We start from the raw sequence: 22,506 nt of genomic DNA on the forward strand, positions 1-22,506 counted from the left end.
GTAAAGTATTTGTACCAACACAGTGATACAGTGAACTACTACAAAATGACACAACACAGGTTTAGAAAAATAGTAAATATTTTATCTAAATAAACAAGACCAAATACGATAAAAATCCACAATACACCAAAAAATATGATTATAGCACTAAAAACACAAAAACAGTGCCTACAAGCACAAATGCTACAATTGCGGCAGCGCGATGGAGTAGTTTCCTACAATGCAACACCACTGGCGCTGTTTATGGAGTCATACGACCCCCAGGTACATACCTTTGTAAACAACTAGAAATCAGGTTGTTGCACAGAGTCGGGGAGTGAGGCGTCGCTGGATTCGATCCGGCGTCAGTTCCTGTGCTACAGGGCAGAAGAGCAGAGGCATCGCGCAGCGGCTTTAGGTCCTTACTGCAGAGCGGTAGAGGTGAGGCAGCATCGGTTGCGAGGTGTCGGTCCCTTGGTTCCGGCAGATACCAAGTCCAGCGAAGTCATGATGCTGCCGGGCAATGTCACAGGTCGTATTGATGTCACAGGGCCGCAGGCGCTGCGATGGCATCAGATATCCCAGACGTCAGACTTATGACACTCCGATCTTGGCGAATTCTTGCAGGGTCAGCGGCTTCGGCGACACGAAGCCTGCGGAGTCATTGGGGTCATCGTGCTTCTGTGAGGTCTACGGCTTCAGGTGCAGGTGGCATCGCGGGTTCCGTGCAGCGGTGTCCTTAGCAAAGTCGCGCAGCAGCGTTGTTAAACAGATTTTCTCCAGAAATTCACTTTCAGTGGCCCAGGAACTGCAATGGCACCCTCTGGCAAGCTAGTGTCCACAGCATGCAGATTCAGAACTGGATGGTGAAGCCTTTGCTGTCCCTGAGGCTTCAAAACAGGAGGCAAGCTCTACTACAAGCCCTTGGAGATACCGCTCAAGCAGGAATGCACAACAAAGTCCAATCTCGGTCCCCTTTCACAGTCAGAAGCAGCAACTGCAGGTTAGGAAAGCGCAGTCACAGGCCAGGGCAACACTTTTCCTCAGCTCTTCAGCTCTTCTCCAGGGAGAGGCTCCTCTTGAATCCTTGAAGTAATCTAATTTTCAGGGGGTTTGGGTCCAATACTTATTCCCCTTTCTGCCTTTGAAGTAGGCAAACTTCAAAGAAAAGTCTCTGTTGTTCACAAGATCCTGCCTTGCCTAAGCCAGGCCCCAGACACACACCAGGCGGTTGGAGACTGCATTGTGAGAGGCCAGGCACAGCCCATTCAGGTGTATGTGACTACTCCTTCCTCCACTCTAGCAAGATTGCTCATCAGGATATGCAGGCTATACCCCAGCTCCCTTTGTCTCACTGTCTAGAGGGGATTCACAAACAGCCCAACTGTCAAACTGACCCAGACAGGCAATCCACAAACAGGCAGAGTCACGGAATGGTTTAAGCAAGAAAATGCTTCTTTCTAAAAGTAGCATTTTCAAACTAACAATCTAAAAAACAACTTTACCAAAAGATGTATTTTTAAATTGTGAGCTCAGAGACCTCAAACTCCAAATTTCCATCTGCTCTCAAAGGGAATCTGCACTTTACTAATATTTAAAGGCAGCCCCCATGTTAACCTATGAGAGAGATAGGCCTTGCAACAGTGAAGACTGAATTTAGCAGTATTTCACTGTTAGGACATGTAGCACACATCAGTACATGTCCCACCTTAAACATACACTGCACCCTGCCCATGGGGTTACCTAGGGCCTATCTTAGGGGTGCCTTACATGTATAAAAATGGAAGGTTTGGGCCTAGGAAGTGGATACACTTGCCATGTTGAATTGGCAGTACAAGACTGCACACACCGACAATGCAGTGGCAGGTCTGAGCCATGTTTACAGGGCTACTCATGTGGTTGGCACAACCAGTGCTGCAGGCCCACTAGAAGCATTTGATTTACAGGCCCTGGGCACCTCTAGTGCACTTTACTAGGGAATTACTAGTAAATCAAATATGCCAATCATGGATAAACCAATCAAACATACAATGTACACAGAGAGCATGTGCACTTTAGCACTGGTTAGCAGTGGTAAAGTGCCCAGAATCTTAAAGCCAACAAAAACAGGTCAGAAAAAATAGGAGGAAGGAGGCAAGCGTTTAGGGATGACACTGCAAAAAGGGCAATTTCCAAAACCCACCAGTCCAGTATGGCAACATCCTGGGGGGCACCAGATCAAAGATTCTGATGAAGCTCGCCAAGGATTTCTAGAGCTATTGTCTACAGGTGAAGGTCAGTGTCACAGCTGTTCATCTCCCAGGACAAGCAAACGTGGTGAATTAGAATTTACGGTTCTTGAAGGACTCCAGCGACTGGCAACTCCATCCCAGGGTGTTTTAACAACTGTGCCTCAGGTGGGGCTTCCGATCATGAACTTATTTGTTTCCAAGCTGAACGCTTAGGTTAATACTTCAGCTGGCGGCTAGCCCTGGGGTGACTCAGGTGGATGCATTTCTGGAAGACTGGAGCAGGGGACACAACTATGCCTTTCCCTCTTTAATGCTGATAGCCAGAATAGTGAATTTAACCAGAGAACAACAGGTAGAAATTATTTTGATGACTCCGATATGGAATCTCAAACTTAGTTGTTACTGCTTCTAGAAATGACTTGCAACCTTCCTGGCATGATTTCAGCCCGTCCATTGATAATGGACAGCCTTGTGTCCTTCATAGCATCGCGCATTTCAGGCAACGCTGGAACGTGCAAGAACTTTCACAATCTACCTTCTTCATACAACAATCCTTGGGGACAAACACTTAAAGGAGAGACAAGTGGATCCCCAGGGTGGACATTGTCCTGGTTTTGATTTTTCTATCCCAACTAGCAGAGCAAGGCAGAGCTTAGTCTGCCATTAACTCTTTCAGATGTGATTTCAGCAGGGCAGTCACCTATAGCAAACTACCTGATTGGTTTGCTTCCCCTTGCCTGCAAGTTAATGTGAGGTATTAGGTTGTCACACCCTCTGACACCAAAATGTTCTAAATCATGTTATGTTAACTTAGTTCTGAGGCTTTTCTCCAGTTGGTCAGACAATTCAGACTTGTCTTCTAAGCAACTCCTCGCCAAGTTACTATGCTACTATTCCTTAATTCTGGAAAAACAGTTTTGGATGTGCGTGCTTTGGACCTACAAGGGTGATCTTTTTTGCCGGACAGGTTGTCTTTATGATAGCAAAGCGTACAAAATCCAACACCTGCATGGATCGCTAGTCTTCATTCCCAGATAACCCCAAACTCTGTGTAGTGAGGGGTCTTCAAGAATATGAAGTGTTTCCTTGGAGCTCAGTCCTATAAGGGTTAATCAATTATTGATTAATTCAAGGAAGCCTCATAAAGTGGTGTTGTCACTCACCTTAAAAAGATGGGTCCGATAGGTGATATGGAAGAGGCAGGGATTGACACTTCCTACTTCAGAGCACACTCTACTAGAAGTGCAATGTCTTCTAAGGCACTGCTCTTCGGACCACACTGGAGGATATCCTGAGATCAGTAGACTAGCTTTTGGATTCCACCTTCAAAAGGTTCTACCAATTCCTGAAATAGCTCAGTTGGTGGTAAATTAGCTTTAAACTAGCATCATCTGACCCTCTGGTCCTGATATAGAATCAAACTTTTCTAGTAATAGTACTAGAAATGTTGAATTGTTTTAAGGATATGGAGGCAAGGTTTATCCCACATGAAAGGTGGCATCTTTTAGACCCACCAATCCATATTGCGGTAATACGTTTATAGTGCTTGATAAAGTTAATGTGGTATTGTACATAATGTTATGTCATGTATTTTCAAGCACTGTGTATCATTGTTCAGATTGTATTAGGAATACTTGATTTGTGTCCATTGTTAGACATATGTTGGATATGAGTAATATTGGAATTAAGTTAGTCCAGACAGAGCAATGAGAAATTTCCTAGCTAACGTGAAGGAAAGTTTAAATTCTATTAAGGACACAGAGGCGAGGATTATGCAGTCCTTTATCCACATTTATTGTTACAGCAAGTTCAAAGTTCAAGTAAAAAACACTGTAATAAACACTACAACACCCTTGAGTCCAACAATGTAGTCATGGAAACCATAAATGAATCGAATTACTGTCCGAATGTTCATATAAATGCCTCTGGGGTCCAGTCCTTCCTGTTTTTCACTGTAGGGAGTAAAGTTCAAGCGGCCGCAATTCATTTTAGATTTGCCTCCTGGAACAAAAGAAAAGTATTAATCATCCATCATCAAATGTAATGACTCTAAGTAAATCAGATCTGCACCAAGGATTCCCAGTAACCTCACATCTTAATAATACACTGTCAAAAGAGACAATGAATGATAACAAATGGTATCAAGATAGAATAAAATCATTCTAGAAAACGCTATTATTAGCTCCATAATTGTGGAAAAGAATAATACCTGTAAGTATACGGTACTCCTGTATAATTCCTCCCTCTATCATAGTTGTGATCTGATCCCAGAAAAACCAGGAAGGGTATACTGCCGAAATATGGTGGGGATAATCCTTGCCTCCCTGTCCTTAACAGAACTGAAACTTTCCTTCACGTTAGCTAGGAAACTTCTCATTCTATGTCAGGACCAGAGGCTAGGATTATGTGGGATCAAAGCTTACTCACCGCCAGCGATGCAGCCTCATGAATAGGGTTGAAAGAGAATTTCTTAAAGGTAGATTCTGTGACCAATTGGCCGCAATCATAATATCTTCCAGTCTGCCTCCTTCCTGTATGGCCTTAGAGGCCATCACTCCTCTGGTGGAATGCGCACCAAAAAGTCGGACAACGATGCCTGCCTCCATCATAATCCAGCATACCCACCTGGCAATAGTCAGCAAAGCAATTGCCCTGTGTGGTTTCTTGATGGTAATTAACAGTTGTTTCTCACCTGGTGGCCTTATTTCCTCCAACATCTCCTCGTACGCCTTAAGGCATCTCACTACAAAAAGTTAGGATGACCTTCAAAACTAGGGTACGATACTGACCTGATGTAAGGAAATGCCTCCTTGGCATGGTTACCCCCTAACTTTTTGCCTTTGCTGATGCTAAGATTTGATTGAAAGTGTGCTGGGACCCTGCTAACCAGGCTCCAGCACCAGTGTTCTTTCCCTTAACTGTACTTTTGCTTCCACAATTAGCACAGCCCTGGCACTCAGATAAGTCCCTTGTAATTGGTACCCCTGATACCAAGGGCTCTGATGCCAGGGAAGGTCTCTAGGGGCTGCAGCATGTCTTATGCCACCCCGGGGACCCCTCACTCAGCACATGCACAGTGCCTCACAGCTTGTGTGTACTGGTGGGGAGAAAAAGACTAAGTCGACATGGCACTCCCCTCAGAGTGCCATGCCAACCTCATGCCAACCTCACGCTGCCTGTGGCATAGGTAGGTCACCCCTGTAGCAGGCCTTACAGCTTCACTATACCACAGGTGAGGGCATATGTGCATGAGCACTATACCCCTACAGTGTCTAACCAAAACCTTAAACATTGTAAGTGCAGGGTAGCCATAAGAGTATATGGTCTGGGAGTTTGTCAGACACAAACTCCACAGTTCCATAATGGCTACACTGAAAACTGGGAAGTTTGGTATTAAACTTTTCAGCACAATAAATGCACACTGATGCCAGTGTTCACTTTATTGTAAAATACACCCAGAGGGCATCTTAGAGATGCCCCCTGAATACCAATCCGACTTCTAGTGTAGGTTTACCAGTTTCTGCCAGTCTGCCACACACCAGACATGTTGCTGGCCACATGGCGAGAGTGCCTTTGTCACTCTGTGACCAGTAACAAAGCCTGTACTAGGTGGAGGTGCTTCACACCTCCCCCCTGCAGGAACTGTAACACCTGGCGGTGAGCCTCAAAGGCTCACCCCTTTTGTTACAGCACCCCAGGGCATCCCAGCTAGTGGAGATGCCCACCCCACCGGCCACTGCCCCCACGTTTGGCGACAAGGCTGGAGGAGATAATGAGAAAAACAAGGAGGAGTCACCCACCAGTCAGGACAGCCCCTAAGGTGTCCTGAGCTTAAGTGACCCCTGCCTTTAGAAATCCTCCATCTTGATTTTGGAGGATTCCCCCAATAGGATTAGGGATGTGCCCCCCTCCCCACAGGGAGGAGGCACAAAGAGGGTGTAACCACCCTCAAGGATAGCAGCCATTGGCTACTGCCCTCCCAGACCTGAACACACCCCTAAATTCAGTATTTAGGGGCACCCCATATCCCAGGAAATCAGATTCCTGCAACCTGAAGAAACAAGGAGGACTGCTGACCTACAAGCCTGCAGAGAAGGAGGAAGACGACAACTGCTTTGGCCCCAGCCCTACCGGCCTGTTTCCAACTTTGAAAACCTGCAACCAGCGACGCATCCGACAGGGACCAGCGACCTCTGAAGCCTCAGAGGACTGCCCTGGACTAAAGAACCAAGAAACTTGCTGGAGCAGCGGCCCTGCTCAAAACCAGCTGCTTCTTTGCAACAAAGAAGCAACTTTCAAAGACTGTATGTTTCCCGCCGGAAGCGTTAGACTTCACACTCTGCACCCGACGCCCCCGGCTCGAGATCCAGAGAACAAACACCTCAGGGAGAACTCCCCGGTGACTGCGAGCCTGTGGGTAACCAGAGACGACCCCCCTGATCCCCCACAGCGACGCCTGCAGAGAGAGTCCAGAGGCTCCCCCTGACCGCGACTGCCTGCAACAAGGGACCCGACGCCTGGAACCAACACTGCACCCGCAGCCCCCAGGACCTGAAGGAACCGAACCTCAGTGCAGGAGTGACCCCCAGGCGACCCTCTGCCTAGCCCTGGTGGTGGCTGTCCCGAGAAGCCCCCCCTGTGCCTGCCTGCCTGCACTGATAGAGTGAACCCCGGGTCCCTCAATTGTTTTCTACCTGAAACCCGACGCCTGCTTTGCACACTGCACCCGGCCGCCCCTGTGCCGCTGAGGGTGTGTTTTGTGTGCCTACTTGTGCCCCCCCCCAGTGCTCTACAAAACACCCCTGGTCTGCCCCCCGAGGACGCGGGTACTTACCTGCTGGCAGACTGGAACCGGAGCACCCCTGTTCTCCATAGGCACCTTTGTGTTTTGGGCACCTCTTTGATCTCTGCACCTAACCGGCCCTGAGCTGCTGGTGTGGTAACTTTGGGGTTGCCTTGAACCCCCACTGGTGGGCTGCCTATGCCTCAGAACTGAGACTTGTAAGTATTTTACTTACCTCACAAACTAACCTTTACTTACCTCCCCCAGGAACTGTTGATTTTTGCACTGTGTCCACTTTGAAAATAGCTTATTGCCATTTTTACAAATACTGTATACGATATTGCTTTTATTCAAAGTTCATAAAGTATCTAAGTGAAGTACCTTACATTTAAAGTGTTTACTGTAAATCATGAACCTGTGGTTCTTAAAATAAACTAAGAAAAAATATTTTTCTATATAAAAACCTATTGGCCTGGAGTAAGTCTTTGAGTGTGTGTTCCTCATTTATTGCCTGTGCGTGTACAACAAATGCTTAACACTACCCTCTGATAAGCCTACTGCTCGACCACACTACCACAAAATAGAGCATTAGAATTATCTAATTTTGCCACTATCTTACCTCTAAGGGGTACCCTTGGACTCTGTGCACACTATTTCTTACTTTAAAATAGTATATACAGAGTCAACTTCCTAAATTGGTGGATCAGCGGTGGGGTCTAAGACTTTGCATTTGCTGGACTACTCAGCCAATACCTGATCACACAACTAAGTTCCAAAAATTGTCATTAGAAACTGATTTTTGAAATTTGTGCTATTTTTCTAAATTTGTAAAAGTCCTGCTAGGGCCTTCCTTGTGTAAGTCCCTGTTAGCATTTTTTTTTAGGGTTTAAAAGTTTTGTAAAAGTTTGGATTATGTTCTAGAAATAGTTTTAGATTCTTAAAAAGTATCCCAACTTTTAGAAAAGTAATGACTAGCACACAAGAGATGGTGGTGGAACTCAACCTCACCCCTTACCTGCATCTAGAGATGTCAGAGTTAAGAACTCTCTGTAAACTAAAAAATATAAAGAATGGGTCAAACCCTACCACAGTTAAGTTCCAGGAGCTTGTGGCAGAGTTTGTAAGAGACCACCCCTCTGATGATAACCCTATAGAGGGGGAAGCTAGTGAGCTGGAGGATGATTCCCTCCCTCCTGTCCTAGTTAGCTCCAGCTGCAGGATGACTTAGTCCACCTGAAGAAGGTTTTGCAAGGCATATAACTGTCAGATAGAGCAGGATACTGTGGTTTACTTGGGACACATTGTAGGTGGAGGCCAAGTTCAGCCACTCCAACCCAAGATCCAGACTATTCTGGACTGGGCAGCTCCAAAAACCCAGATTCAAGTCAGGGCATTCGTTGGCTTGACTGGGTACTATAGGAGGTTTGTGAATGGATATGGATCAATAGTGACACCCCTCACAGAACTTACCTCCAAGAAAATGCCCAAGAAAGTTAACTGGACCGTGGACTGTCAAAAGGCCTTTGACACCCTGAAGCAAGCAATCTGCACAGCACCAGTTTTGAAAGCTCCAGATTACTCTAAGCAGTTCATTCTGCAGACAGATGCCTCTGAACATGGGATAGGAGCAGTCCTCTCCCAACCAAATGATGATGGCCTTGACCAGCCTGTTGCTTTCATTAGAAGGAGGTTACTCCCCAGGGAGCAGCGTTGGAGTGCCATTGAGAGGGAGGCCTTTGCTGTGGTCTGGTCCCTAAAGAAGTTGAGACCATAATTTTTGGTACTCACTTCATAGTTCAAACTGACCACAGACCTCTCAGATGGCTAATGCAAATGAAAGGAGAAAACCCTAAACTGTGGAGGTGGTCCATATCCCTACAGGGAATTGACTTTGTAGTGGAACACAGACCTGGGACTGCCCATGCCAATGCAGATGGCCTTTCCAGGTTCTTCCACTTAGAAAATGAAGACTCTCTTGGGAAAGGTTAGTCTCATCCTCTTTCGTTTGGGGGGGGGGTTGTGTAAGGAAATGCCTACTTGGCATGGTTACCCTCTAACTTTTTGCCTTTGCTGATGCTAAGTTTTGATTGGAAGTGTGCCTCAGAACTGGGACTTGTAAGTGTTTTACTTACCTCACAAACTAACCTTTACTTACCTCCCCCAGGAACTGTTGATTTTTGCACTGTGTCCACTTTGAAAATAGCTTATTGACATTTTTACAAAGACTGTATACGATATTGCTTTTATTCAAAGTTCATAAAGTATCTAAGTGAAGTACCTTACATTTAAAGTGTTTACCGTAAATCTTGAACCTGTGGTTCTTAAAATAAACTAAGAAAAAATATTTTTCTATATAAAAACCTATTGGCCTAGAGTAAGTCTTTGAGTGTGTGTTCCTCATTTATTGCCTGTGAGTGTACAACAAATGCTTAACACTAGCCTCTGATAAGCCTACTGCTCGCCCACACTACCACAAAATAGAGCATTAGAATTATCTAATTTTGCCACTATCTTACCTCTAAGGGGAACCCTTGGACTCTGTGCACACTATTTCTTACTTTAAAATAGTATATACAGAGCCAACTTCTTACACCTGGTATTTCTTTTCATCCATCTGGATATGATAAATGTGGCCCTTTCTGGTGTGAAAACCCTTACTGTGATGTTGTGGGCCGGACATCTGAAACCCTTTGCCCTTTTAAGGCAGAGCAGCATGGCCAACTTCGTTGATATCTCCTTCCTGGATAAGAATTGATTATCCTGCCAATCTGAAAGGAGATGAAGAACCCTATTAACATCCCATATACCTGAATACCTGGGTTCTCGGGCCTAGACAATCTGATGCCTTTCAGTAGCTTACACACCCAGGGGTGTTCCCCAACTGGGAAATTATTGATGGGAAGGTGACCTGCTGATATGGCTGACATAAAGGAATTAATTGTGTGATACGCCAATCCTGATTTGTATAGTTCTGCCAGGAAATTAATTATGTGTGTAATGGGGCCCCCCCACAGGATCCAGGTGTCTCTCCATACACCAACAGGACCACCGATTCCAGGCCGATTTATATCTCTTGGTCATGCATGGTGACCAAGACAGTCTGATGAGGTTGCCAGAAAGTTTGAAATCCTCCAGGCCATCAGATTCAGGTGTCCCTGCATCACCAATGGATGCGGACGCCCAGCTGGATCCCAAGTGTTGATGGTAGCCTCAATTGCTTTGTTCAGGATAGTTTGTGGAGCATAGGGAACCATGCTTGTGATTTCCACATAGGGGTGACCAGTACCAGAGATGCTTTCTGTCTCTGAACCTGAGCGTCCACTCTGGGGATCAGAGGAAAAGGAGGGAATTTGTAGCCTGGTCCCTGTGTTCAGTCCTGCAGGAAGGCATCCACTGCCACTGCTCCTGGGTCTGGTCTCCAGATGAAGTATCTGGTAAGCTGAGCATTCAACCTGGACACAAAGATGTCCACACTGCAGGGTCCCCATCGATCCATCAGTGCTTGGGAAATTGACAGATCCAGTTGCCAGTCACTGCAATCCTTGAGATGTCTGAAATTCCAATCTGCCACCATGTTTTGGGACCCCAGGAGGTATTCTTCTGTCACTGAGATCTGTCTCTGTAGGCACTAGTGCCAAAAGTCCTTGGCCAGTTCTGCCAGGGTCTGCCCTCCAGACTGTTGATATTCTAGACCGCTGATGTATTGTCCATCCTGAGGAGGATGCAACAGGAGACCTTGTCCTAGGTCAGGGAACAGATCACGAACCAGCAAAAAGCTCCAGTCAGTTGTCATGTAGACTCAACTCCTCCTGTGTCCACTGTCCTCCCATGGAGAGCTCTCCACATAGGGCTCCCCAACCCAGTCTGCTAGCATCTGACTCTATTATCAGGTCCGCGAGAAATCCGAAAATCGCTCTCCCATTCCACACTTCCATGTAGTTTATCCACCATTGAATCGCCATTCTGGCCTCTGGGCATAAAGCCACCAGTTCCGAGTATGTGAGGCCTGTCCTCAGGTGGGATGCCTTTAGTCGTTGCAAGGCCATGAAGTGCAGTGGTCCCAGAAAGATAGCCTGGATCGAAGATGCCAACAGACCCACTATCTTCGCTAGTTATGTGAGGGATATCCTGTCTCTCCTGATCACTTTGAAAGTTCCTTTCTGGTCTGGGAAATCTTGCGTTCCAGGAGATTTAACGTTGCTGAGGTGATATCTATTAGGAAGCCCAGGAAAATCATGTATTGGAAAGGAATCAACTCCGACTTCTGTCTGTTGATGACAAACCTGAGGTTCTGTAACAAGGTATGATGACAAACCTGAGGTTCTGTAACAAGGCACTAGTTGTGTTCAGGTGGACTACCACCTGTGTGCTAGATTGATCCATAAGCAGAATATTGTTGAAATATATAATCAGTCTGATGCCTTGTGTTCTTAGCGTCTCCACGGCCGGTTTCATCAGCTTCGTGAAGCACCAAGGGGCAGAGGAGAGGCCAAACGGTAGACACTGGAACTCGTAGATGTGGTCCTTCCATTGGAACTGTAAGAAACGACAATGAGGAGGGAAAATGGGGACCATCAGGTAGACATCCTAGAGGTCCAGATGGGCGAGCCAATTGCCCTGAAGGAGGAGGTCTTGAAGGAGGTGAATGCCCTCCATCTTGAAGTGGTGATAGACTTGCCATCCGTTGAACTTCCTGAGGTTTATCCCCAGGCGGAATCCTTTGTCCTTCTTTTCTACCAGAAAAAGGTTGCTCTGGAAACCCCTTGGATGGAGACTTGATCATGTAATGGCTTCCTTCGAGAGATGTTCCTGGATCTCTGCATCGATCAACTCGGAGTCCTGTAAAGAAAAATGCATTGGGTGCGGCTTCAAGTTTTGAATTAGAGTACCATAGAATTCTAAGTGGAAACCCTTGACCATCTCCAACACCCAAGGTTTGGAGGTGATCAGATTACAATTGTGGGTGAACAGTCTCAGTCCCGCCGCCCCCCAGTATTAGAGGGGAAAAAAGGGTACTGCTTACCATTGGAACCTCCTGGGGCATTAGCTCCTCCTCTGGCAGTGCGATTGTATCTGCCACTGCCCCCTGCTCGGTTGGGGAAGAAGATTCCCTGCCTGCCATTGTTCCAGCCCTTGTTGTGGTGGGCTTGTCCCTTGAGGGGCCAGATTGGAAGGCACGGCCAGAGGAGCAACCCCTGCCTCTTCTGGCCCCATAGAGAACCTTTTCAGGAAAAATCTTCTGAATGGAAGACTGTGCCTTATCAAGCGCCGAGAAGGTAGGCACGCACTTTCCAAGCTCCTTCGCAAAGGGTGCCCCGAAAACGTTACCTTGCGCTATTGGGACTGCTTCACAAGATGAGAGTTCATCAAGTTTGGGGTCGATCTCTATTAAGAGAGATCAACGTCGCTCTGTGGAATTGGCACAATTGGAGTTTCCAAGCAAACAGACCACCCATTGTGCCCAGCCCGACACGATTTTGGTGGGCGTTGGTGACCCCAATTATTTAGATAAGTCTGCAAGTTCTATTATCTTGGTTAGTGGTTCTAAAATGTCCAGAAGCCTGTCCTTGAAAGCTCACCAGGAAGGATCAATCCCTTTTTAGGGTCCCAAATATACTTAGAAAAGAAAGTGCAAAGTTTCGGGTCAATAGAGGGCGTGGCTGCCACTTTGCCCTCCAGTGCTGGTCTAAGGCACTCTGCACTTAAGCGGGCTCTCACCTGCTTGTCCAAGGAGTGATGGATTTTCCTGGCCACATACTCGGCCACCTTAGAACCTGGACCCACTCCGAGGACCTAGGGTGGTAGATGTCTTCGGGGTCAAACATATCAGTATCCTCTTGATCCCCTTCACCATAGCCTGAGGTGCTCGCAGTTGGGCGCCAAAGTCTGCCCAAATCCACCCCTCATCCAATGAGCCCTCATCATCGGTATCACCCCACCCGAATTGGGGAGACCCCAGGTCGGGGTCGAATTCCAGGGCGACCTTGTCACCAGGCACTCTGGGCAATACATCCTCCTGGCAGGGTACATTTTTTAGTGTGCACACACTCTTGCAGAAGGCTTCCTGTAATCGGTCGCAGCTTTCAAGGTGCCCCAAGTCCCGCTTTAAGATCCTGGAAGATTTAGTTGAGGCACTGGTGTTCGCCCTGTGCCCCCCAGGTTTCCTGGGGAATTCAATACTGATCCATAAGTCTGTTCAACTTGCCCTGAAGGGGTGCCAGCACTTTGGTAATCCCCTGTGAGAGGTGCCTGTTCACCCCTGCAGGGAGGTGGCACTGAGAGGGCCATTCCTCCTCTGATGCCAGGTTAGGGGAATAAGAGTGGTCCTCAATGGAGTCCATTTTCTTTTTTTTTAATTGGGGTGAGAGCACTTACGTTCAAATGCCCAGTAAACTGTACACTAGGAGAGCCCCCTCTGAGGTGCTACTTATGGAACAATATGTGTATAAAGTAGACCACGATTTATTAAATCTGCCACTAGAGGGCGCTCTACACACAGGCCACTGCCTGTCCCAATCAAGAATATGACAGCCTGCCCCTAATGGGCGTTCTCCTAACAGGCCGGTGCCTAATTCTTACTGCCCTAGAAGATTGATGTCAGCGAGGGTTGGGAGGGAGGAAAAAATGATCCCAAGAGACCCAGAGAGCTACGGGTCTGGATTGTTGAAAGACCATAGCGCGCAATAAAAAATGAGCTAGAAACAGACGACAGCACGCTTCGCGGAATCCCGAGTGCAGCACGAATGTGCACCACATAGAGGACCAACGAGGTACTTGGGAGAGCGCTCTGGCCGTAACCTGCCGCGTACAGCTAGGAAGAAAACACGTTATTCACAGAGAATAAATGTCAAACAATGCCAAGAAAAAAGCAACAATATCATAAGGATAACCTCCTTCCCATCTTCCCCCCTTCCTACAACCTAACACAGAGAAACGTTAAGGAAGCGAGGGACTTAACTAACACTAGGGTGGCCACCCGTCCGTAAATTTCACGGAATGTCCGTAATTTCGCCATGCCGTCCGTTGTCGGTGATGAAAGACTTAACGGATGGCATTTGTCTGTAATTTTAGACTTGCACCGAGAGGACAACGGATAGCAGGGCGAAATTACGGGCAGATCAGTTTCCTCAACTGGATTGAAAGGCAGGGAGCCTCCTGTGCTCGGAGGGAGGGGCAGACAGATAAGAAAAGGCCTTCTTGCCAGGGTGTCTCCTTCCCTAAAGAAATGCAAATGTGTGAACTGGTAATTCTGCAAATGCAAAGGGGCTTGAAAACCTGCATTGACTTTAATCAAAGGAGTCACTTGCAACTTTCTGATGACATCTGAAGATATTTTCTTTTAGAGAGGTACTGTAATGGTGTTCCAAGGTGAGCTGTGGAGTGTGTGGTTTTAATGGAGTGTTAGAAAAGATGTTAGTATTAGTTATAAACTGTATATTATTCAAATCTGTATTTGAGAACCACTTTTTTTTAATTAAACAGAAATTTAGTTGGGCATTTTGTAGCACCCTATAATATGATATAATTGTATTTATATAGCACTTACTACCTCTGACGAGGCATCAAATGCATGTTTGAAATAAGGATTTACACATTCACAGTTCTTTCAGGGACCTCGGTACCTCGTAGTACTAACAAACATTGGCAAAGCCAATAGGTCTCGTCTACGCAAGAGTTATTGGCTTTGCCAATGTGTTTTAGCCATGTAATACACCAGAGTGGCTGCTGTTCATGGCTAAAAGTTAGTGGCATATTGGTGTGGAGTGGCATAGAGTAGCATAGGAGCAGTGGCATAGTGGTGCAGAGTGCAGTGCAGTGGGGTACAGTGCAGTTGTTTAGAGTGCATTGGCGTAGAATGCAGTGGTTTAGAGTGCAGTGGCATGGAGTGGCGTAGGGCAGAGTAGAGTGGCTTAAAGTGCAGTGGAATAGAGTGACATGCAATAGAGTGGCAGAGAGTGCAGTGGTGTAGAGTGGTGCAGTGGCATAGAGTGCAGAGTAGACTTGCGAGGTAGAGAGTGCAGTGGTATAGAGTGGAGTGGTGTAGAGTGGTATAGTGGAGAGTAGAGTTTAGTGCTGTAGAGTGCAGTTGCGTAGAGTGGAGTGATGCAGAGTAGAGTGGCATAGAGGGCAGTGGCGTAGAATGCAGTAGTACAGAGTAGATTGGTGTACAGTACAGTGGCGGAGAGTGCAATGTTGCAGAGTAGAGTGTCAGTGCAGTGGAGTAGAGTGGCACAGAGAGCAGTGGTGTAGTGTACAGTGGTGCAGAGTAGAGGGCAGTGACGTACAGTGCAGTTGTTTAGAGTGCATTGGCACAGAGTGCAGTGACATAGAGTGGCATGGGGTAGAATAGCATAGAGTGTAGTGGAGTAGAGTTGCATACATTAAAGAGGCAGAGAGTGCAGTAATGCAGAGTGGTGTAGTGTCATAGAGTGACATAGATTGAAATGACCATTACATTTCCACAGACATACAGTTTTTCAATTCAAACTATACTACGCACATACCATGATGTGTGTAAATTGCATCACCTAATGCAATCATTTGTTTTAATCATATAAAGGTATTTGTTTCCAGCACAGACAGTGCTGAAGGACATTTATTTACTACTGAACAAGGACATAATGTGACACCTGAATGTAGCACACCAAGAGGCAATCACAAAAAGATCACAGTGAATAAATAGTGCTATGTTAAAAAAGAGTAAATAAATGCACTGACAACATAGTGAGGCATGGCCTCGCTTGGGTGTATCTGTAAAACTAATGTTTGTTCTTGAATTTTTGTTCTGAATATTGACACTTCATCCTGGATTTTTGTCCTAAATGTTGACCCTTTGGCCTGATTTTTTTACAGTTCTGTCCAGAATTTGCCTCAGTGCCAGGTGGTCACCCTAAGGTCAGCAGTGAAGAAAGCGGAAGGGCTGGACCCGACAATCATTTACATGGACATTCGGACAGTAATTCGATTGGTTAATGGTAACTATGACTACATCGTTGGACTCGTGTGTTGCAGTATTCATTACAGTGTTTTTTACGTGAACTTTGAACTTGCTCTAAGTATAAACTCGGAGAAAGGACTGCAATAATACTCGCTTTCGGTCCTGACAGAATTTTCAATCTATTTGTCTTTCAGTGTCGGACGAGAAGCAGTGAGATCCGAAGAACAATAAATTCGCCTACAAAGGCTTAAAGAACAACTCCGGTCGGCTTCCTCCAGAAATGGAAGATGATAGACTATAAACAGAATGTTTTATTTAGTGTTTTATATATTTATACCTACGAATGTTATGATTAGACACTTTTGCATCGTGTTTGTAGTTCTTCACAGACGCCTTCTGGGTACTGTAGTTTTTTTTGTTGCTGTTATGGGAAGTAAGTCTCTAGCACAATCGACTCAGTGTCATTAATGGAACAAGCTTCCCATCTCAATTGCTACAAAACGTTTCAGCCTCCTTCCTAAGTGAGGTCTCGCCTGCTTTTTGTTTTGCTGTAACACTAGCCTTTTCTCTCCACTTTTTCTTTTTCTGGTAGTGTCTCCTCGGTTTCCATGACTTCTCAGCTGTAGTCCCTTTTCTGTTTTAACTGGTGGTACCGCCCCGCTCTTCCTCCGCTGTGCTCCCATGTCACCGGGCTCCGTCGGCGCGCGTGCCTCGTGGGAACCGCTCTGAGGCGGCATGGAGGAGACGGAGCGCGCCCGGAACCCGGAGATGGAATTCAGCGACTTCGTGGTGCTGCATGCCCCGGCCCTGCGCGCCGCCGGCGTCCCCTCGCTCTACTGGGAGAGCCTGCACCACAAGCTGGCCAACGAGGTGGGTCGCAGTCACTTCTTTTTAAGGTGATCACTACCGGGGCAGCGGCGCAAATCCTTCGTCCATCAGGGATGTCTGCGCCCGGCCTGTGCTCGTCGGGTAGAGAGCCCTGTCGGCTGCCTTATCTCACGCCTGTCTTCGGGAACGACCTTACTCCCGGGTCAAGGGCTCCTGCCATGTGTATGAGACGCTTTGCAGAATATAGTGCTCGATTGAAGCCCTGAAGATGTGCATTATGGGAGAATCGCATCAGTTTACGTTTACTAATTTTGTCTATCTGCAGTTGGAGTCTAAAAGCCATTGGAGAGGTTAAGTTCAGCCCTTCCCACACTATACACTTCCGTTAGTGCTCAAACCGATTTGGGTTAAGCCAGAAGGTGAAGAATGGGCGAAAAAACATAAGCGACGTGAATGACAGCGCAGATAGCGAGCGCTGCAAGAGTTCTAAGACGAAAGGAAATGTACCCCTCGTTTACTGCCGTCCCACAGAAACATCTGCAGGCACCCAAACCCCTTAGGATCTGTTGTGCACTATTTCTCAGTAGCGTATTCTTTTGATTAGTCCGATCATAGTTCTGGACATTGCGCCAAACTTCGCTACATACATGAATAACGTATATACAGGGCTTTAAATGGGGAAAAAATAAGTGCAGGTACTCATTAACATATACAAGTAGTGTGGTGGGTGGGGTTTGGGGCGGGGCTAAGAGCAAGACATAAGGATACTTTGACTTATATACCAGTTTTAGCACATGCCCATGAGAAATGTGTTTGAATAAACAAAACAAGTTAACTTCTTAAACGAAATGTAAGCAAAACACAGTGCTATCTTACTGGCATACTGTTATTTGCTGTCCTTTTGTACAATACTATATATTCTTGAACGTGCACACACAGAAAGAAACAAGCCGACACGCACACCCAAAGCATTCCTCACAGTCCTCCTTAAAGTGTTCTGATTCTCTCCCTCTTGCATTCGCTTTTCTCTCACACAAAGACACACGCATACCAGCTGGCAAACACACATACATAAGCAGACCCTCGTTCAAGAGACTCAGGTGGGATCAAAGCCATTTTAAACTTTCATCCCATGGCTTTCTTAGTTGTCACTGTCAGCGGGGCTGCCTCAATTCCTGTGTTTACACAAAAGCACACGAGTGTGTAAATGTGATTGACAGCACAGGGCCTGAATGGACCCTCTTCTGCCAAACACAGCCTGATCTAAATACCCAGACATTAGGCACATAATCCCCGCTGAATAGCACAGCGGGGTCAGTTTAGGGCGACAGAAGCACCTTCGCTGTCAGAGGCGGGTTCAACTCTGAGAGCCTAGTGCTCACCAGCACTAGCAGCTAATGAGCCTACCTTTCATGAGTACCGGTACTCTCCTTGACAGCAGAGAAGTGCCGGTACTCAGAGTGAAAAAATAAGAAGTGCCGGTACTCTGTACCTGTGAGTACCGGCCCATTTAAAGCACTGTCTCTCATATATACGGTATATATGAGAGACAGTCAAAATGACGATTTGAGATGTGTGCATGACTGGGTGTAGAATCATGTAGTGAAGGGGAACAGCACACCATGCTAAATAAATGGATAGAGACTCTGTTTTCTGGGGAATATACATTATGGGGATCTGGTAGTGCGCTCACTTTAGTGCAGTAATATATGATTAATGTAAATCGAGTTGACAAACTGTGTAAATGAATGTAAAGGGGGATACCACAGTACGTTTGATACCGATTATCTGATGAGAGCTCCGGACTGTGTAAATAAAGGAGATGTGGGGAACAATGTCTGAAATACATATATAGAGAAAAGAGAAGTCCATACTTTAAACCCAGTATACTCTGACAATGGAATGAAGAGAAACTCATGATATTTGACAGGGGAACACAAATGCGCACAAGACTATAAACACATATTGTGCATGAAGTGGGCGGGTACACACTTGGTTTGTGAAAGAAATGCACTTCCTGTAAGCACATAAGATATGCACTTTATGTACATTAGAGTGAAGAAGAATTGGTATACACTCTCTCTTTCACTGAGAGAAGTCGCCTTTTGTACACGAGGGAGAAGCGGGTGATACATAAATGAGGAAATGCCCAATGTATATTTGCGTTATCCACGCTTGGCGCTATAGATCACTTTTTGGCCTTGCGTGTTTTTTTTTGTCCTGCATTTTACCCTCAAATAGCTAATTTTAAACATTTTAGTGTCTCATCACTCACATCTCAAAATTTACAAAAATACACGGACTCTTACAATTTGGTCTGATTGCTTGTTAGAATCCCTGATGCGCCCTTCTATGCAACTCCCCATGCTACCCCCTCCTCAGTTTCATCCCATGTGTATGGCCAGTGCTTACTTTACTCGTAGGACCCTCTGGTTACATTCTTGAATCCACCCCTTCTCATCAGACCCCCATCCCCGATACCCACTCCCTTTATGTCTCAATACTTCAGCGGTCCTATTTGCCCTGTCCTCTTGGTCCGTCCTGTGGTCACATGCACTTTGTGATTTTGATAAATTATACCTCGGTTAGACGTACGCTGTTATCAGGGTCATGTTACCACTCAAATGTAAATTCCTACACCATATGCAACATCTGTTTATTCAAGGCTTTAACTGGGATGAAAAAAGTGAAGGAGACCCTGAAAGGGGTTGGCTTATATAAGGGCTTAAACATATACTCTAAAATTACAATAGAGTGCCACCCAACCTACACACATGCATAGAATCGCATCTGCAGCTGGCATACGTCACCATTGCTCTGTGCTCTTTCAGAGAGGCCAAAGATTGGATGGCCACACATTCAGAACACGTTTTTGCCCCTGACAGACACGGAGAAAAACTCGCACTACTTTCAGCCACAACTCAGTCGTACTTCGTTATAAACACCCGGATGCGACTCGACTCAAATTATGCACTACACAAAAAACCCATTAACACAGCTTCCTGGACACCCCCCCCCACCCCCGCCCCCCCCCAAACTCATAGGAAATGAAAGTTTAAGTAGAGCATGTGAAATATAAGTAGGAACGACCTTAACATGTTTTTACACTCATTGATTATAAATCGATCAGTGTTTTTGCATGAAAGGTTAAGGACGTGAATACAGGGCCCGAAAGGGCTACACTGTCTGAGACCCGAAGGGTCCGGACCCACTTAAAACCCCGTGTTATTGAACGAATGCAGTTCACCGAGTTATCTTTTGCCATTGAGTCACAATATTTCATCATTCTTTCTGGTGCGAAATGTGTGTTTTGGAACAATTACATGTACTTACTTATATTTTCCGTTCACGGTTTTCCTCTCGTTATTAATTAAAACCAGTTTTCCCGGTCTCCTCGTGTCTGTAAGAGTACAAACAGTTACTGTTCTGCTCAAGCACACCTTCGCCAGGCTGAAGCCTGTGCTGGCATGCAACGCTCTGTCTTTGTTTTCAGGATCATGCTTGTTCACAGCGAGGTTAATCTTCTCACATTCTGCTAATTAAACGGTATGGATTCTACAAGTTTACACATTTGCTGTAGAATAGGTAATCGTGCATAAGCGCCTTTATCTAGAAGTGTAAATAGAAGATGGCTTTGTGATTTTGTTTCTCATTTTGCATAAATAGCCATACATCATATGCCTGTCACAACTTACCAGAGCACATACTGTTTTTTTTTTTTTTTTTTTTTTTCTTTGTTTTTTTAAATAAATCTTGACTTGAAGTCTCAATATTACAAATTGAATCAGCTTTTTGTATGTGGTATTTTAAATGTGGGCTTTATATTTGCATGTTTAGATTATTTTTCGTAGTGGCACATAGCTTCAGTACAAACAAAATATATCAGCTGAGCCTCGAGCTGCAGAACCGGAATAAGGAAGTAACAAACATCACCACTATTCGGTCACTTCTTCGCATCCCATGCAAAAAAGTCACTGCATCTTTTTGCAGCGTGGCATGTCAGTATTCCATCTTCAAATGCTTTGCATTATTATGTTGGGAAGAGAGGCACATCTGTCAGCACCTCTGGCACTACTTGGGCTGGAGGCGGTGGACCAATGACCAGTTTGAATTTATGCCAGGTTATGGAATCAGAGCCTTCCCTTGCACCTCCTGAGGGAGGAGCTTAAAAATCCGATTCCTCCTGCTTTGCTTAACCACATTGGGAAGGCACGAGAATGGATCACTTGTGCATCTAGGTTCAGCCATGTGGATCAGCGAGTTTTTTTTTTCTGCAGTGTAATTTGTCTATTGAGAGGATGTAAAACTGAGAGGCTGTGAACCAAATGGGTTAAAGTAGCAGCTGTGCCCTCACAGAGCACCATGTTAGCATCCACTTGGAGCAGGAATTGAACACATGGCCTTTGTAGGAAGTTGGCTCTGTATGCACTATTTCAAAGTAAGAAATAGCATGCACAGAGTACAAGGGTTTCCCTTAGAGGTAAGATAGTGGCAAAAGAGATAATTCTAATGCTCTATTTTGTGGTAGTGTGGTCGAGCAGTAGGCTTATCAGAGGGTAGTGTTAAGCATTTGTTGTACATACACACAGGCAATAAATGAGGAACACACACTCAAAGACAATTCCAGGCCGATAGGTTTTTGTATAGAAAAATATATTTTCTTAGTTTATTTTAAGAACCACAGGTTCAACATTTACAAACAATACTTTAAATGAAAGGTATTTCACTCAGGTATCTTAGGAACTTTGAATCAACACAATAGCGTGTACAGTTTTGGCAAAAATGGCAATAAGCTATTTTAAAATTGGACACAGTGCAAAATTCAACAGTTCCTGGGGGAGGTAAGTATTTGTTAGTTTTGCAGGTAAGTAAAGCACTTACAGGGTTCAAAGTTGTGTCTGAGGTAGCCCACCGTTGGGGGTTCAGAGCAACCCAAAAAGTTACCACACCAGCAGCTCAGGGCCGGTCAGGTGCAGAGGTCAAAGTGGTGCCCAAAACGCATAGGCTTCAATGGAGAAGGGGGTGCTCCGTTTCCAGTCTGCCAGCAGGTAAGTACCCGCGACTTCGGAGGGCAGACAAGGAGGGTTTTGTAGGGCACCAGGAGGGACACAAGTCAGCACAAGAAGTACACCCACAGGGGCGGCCGTGTGCAGAGTGCAAACAGGTGTCAGGTTTGCAATAGGTTTCAATGGGAGACCCAGGGGTCTCTTCAGCGATGCAGGCAAGGGGGGTGTTCCTCGGGGTAGCGGCCACCTGGGGGTCGCTCCTGCACTGGAGGTTGGATCCTTCAGGTCCTGGGGGCTGCGGGAGCAGTGTGTTTCCCAGGCGTCGGGTTCTTTGAGGCAGAGGGGAGCCTCTGGATTCCCTCTGCAGGTGTCGCTGGAGGGGCAGAGGGGGGTCAACTCTGGCTACTCACAGGGTCGCAGTCGCCGGGGAGTCCTCCCTGTAGTGTTGGTTTTCTGCAGGTCGAGCCGGGGGCGTCGAGTGCACAGTGGAAATTCTCACGCTTCCGGTGGGAAACGTGTGGTCTTTAAAAGTTGCTTCTTTGTTGCAGAGTTGCAGTCTTTGTGGAACAGGGCCGCTGTCCTCTGGGGTTCTTGGTCCTTTTAGATGCAGAGTAGTCCTCTGAGGCTTCAGAGGTTGCTGGACCCTGGGGGACGCGTCGCTATTGCAGATTTTCTCGAAGTGGGGAGATAGGCCGGTACGGCTGAGACCAAAGCAGTTGGTGTCTCCGTCTTTTCTGCAGG

The 22,506-nt window shown here is 46.1% G+C and overlaps 1 protein-coding gene across 2 annotated transcripts in view; it reads left to right on the forward strand.

Moving 5' to 3' along the window:
* Window positions 1–16,571: 16,571 nt before the first annotated feature.
* Window positions 16,572–22,506, forward strand: part of TTLL12 (tubulin tyrosine ligase like 12) — a 131,114-nt gene continuing 125,179 nt past the window's right edge. Inside the window, exon 1 of one of the 2 annotated variants that reach the window (XM_069228297.1) lies at window positions 16,572–16,801. In XM_069228297.1, the coding sequence (XP_069084398.1) occupies window positions 16,667–16,801 (135 nt within the window). In that variant the 5' untranslated portion in view covers window positions 16,572–16,666. The remainder of the gene's footprint in view (window positions 16,802–22,506) is intronic. The other variant, XM_069228298.1, reaches the window with a different exon arrangement.

The sequence above is a fragment of the Pleurodeles waltl genome, chromosome 4_1 (genome assembly GCF_031143425.1).
Source record: "Pleurodeles waltl isolate 20211129_DDA chromosome 4_1, aPleWal1.hap1.20221129, whole genome shotgun sequence".
In the NCBI taxonomy this organism is placed as follows: Eukaryota; Metazoa; Chordata; class Amphibia; order Caudata; family Salamandridae; genus Pleurodeles; species Pleurodeles waltl.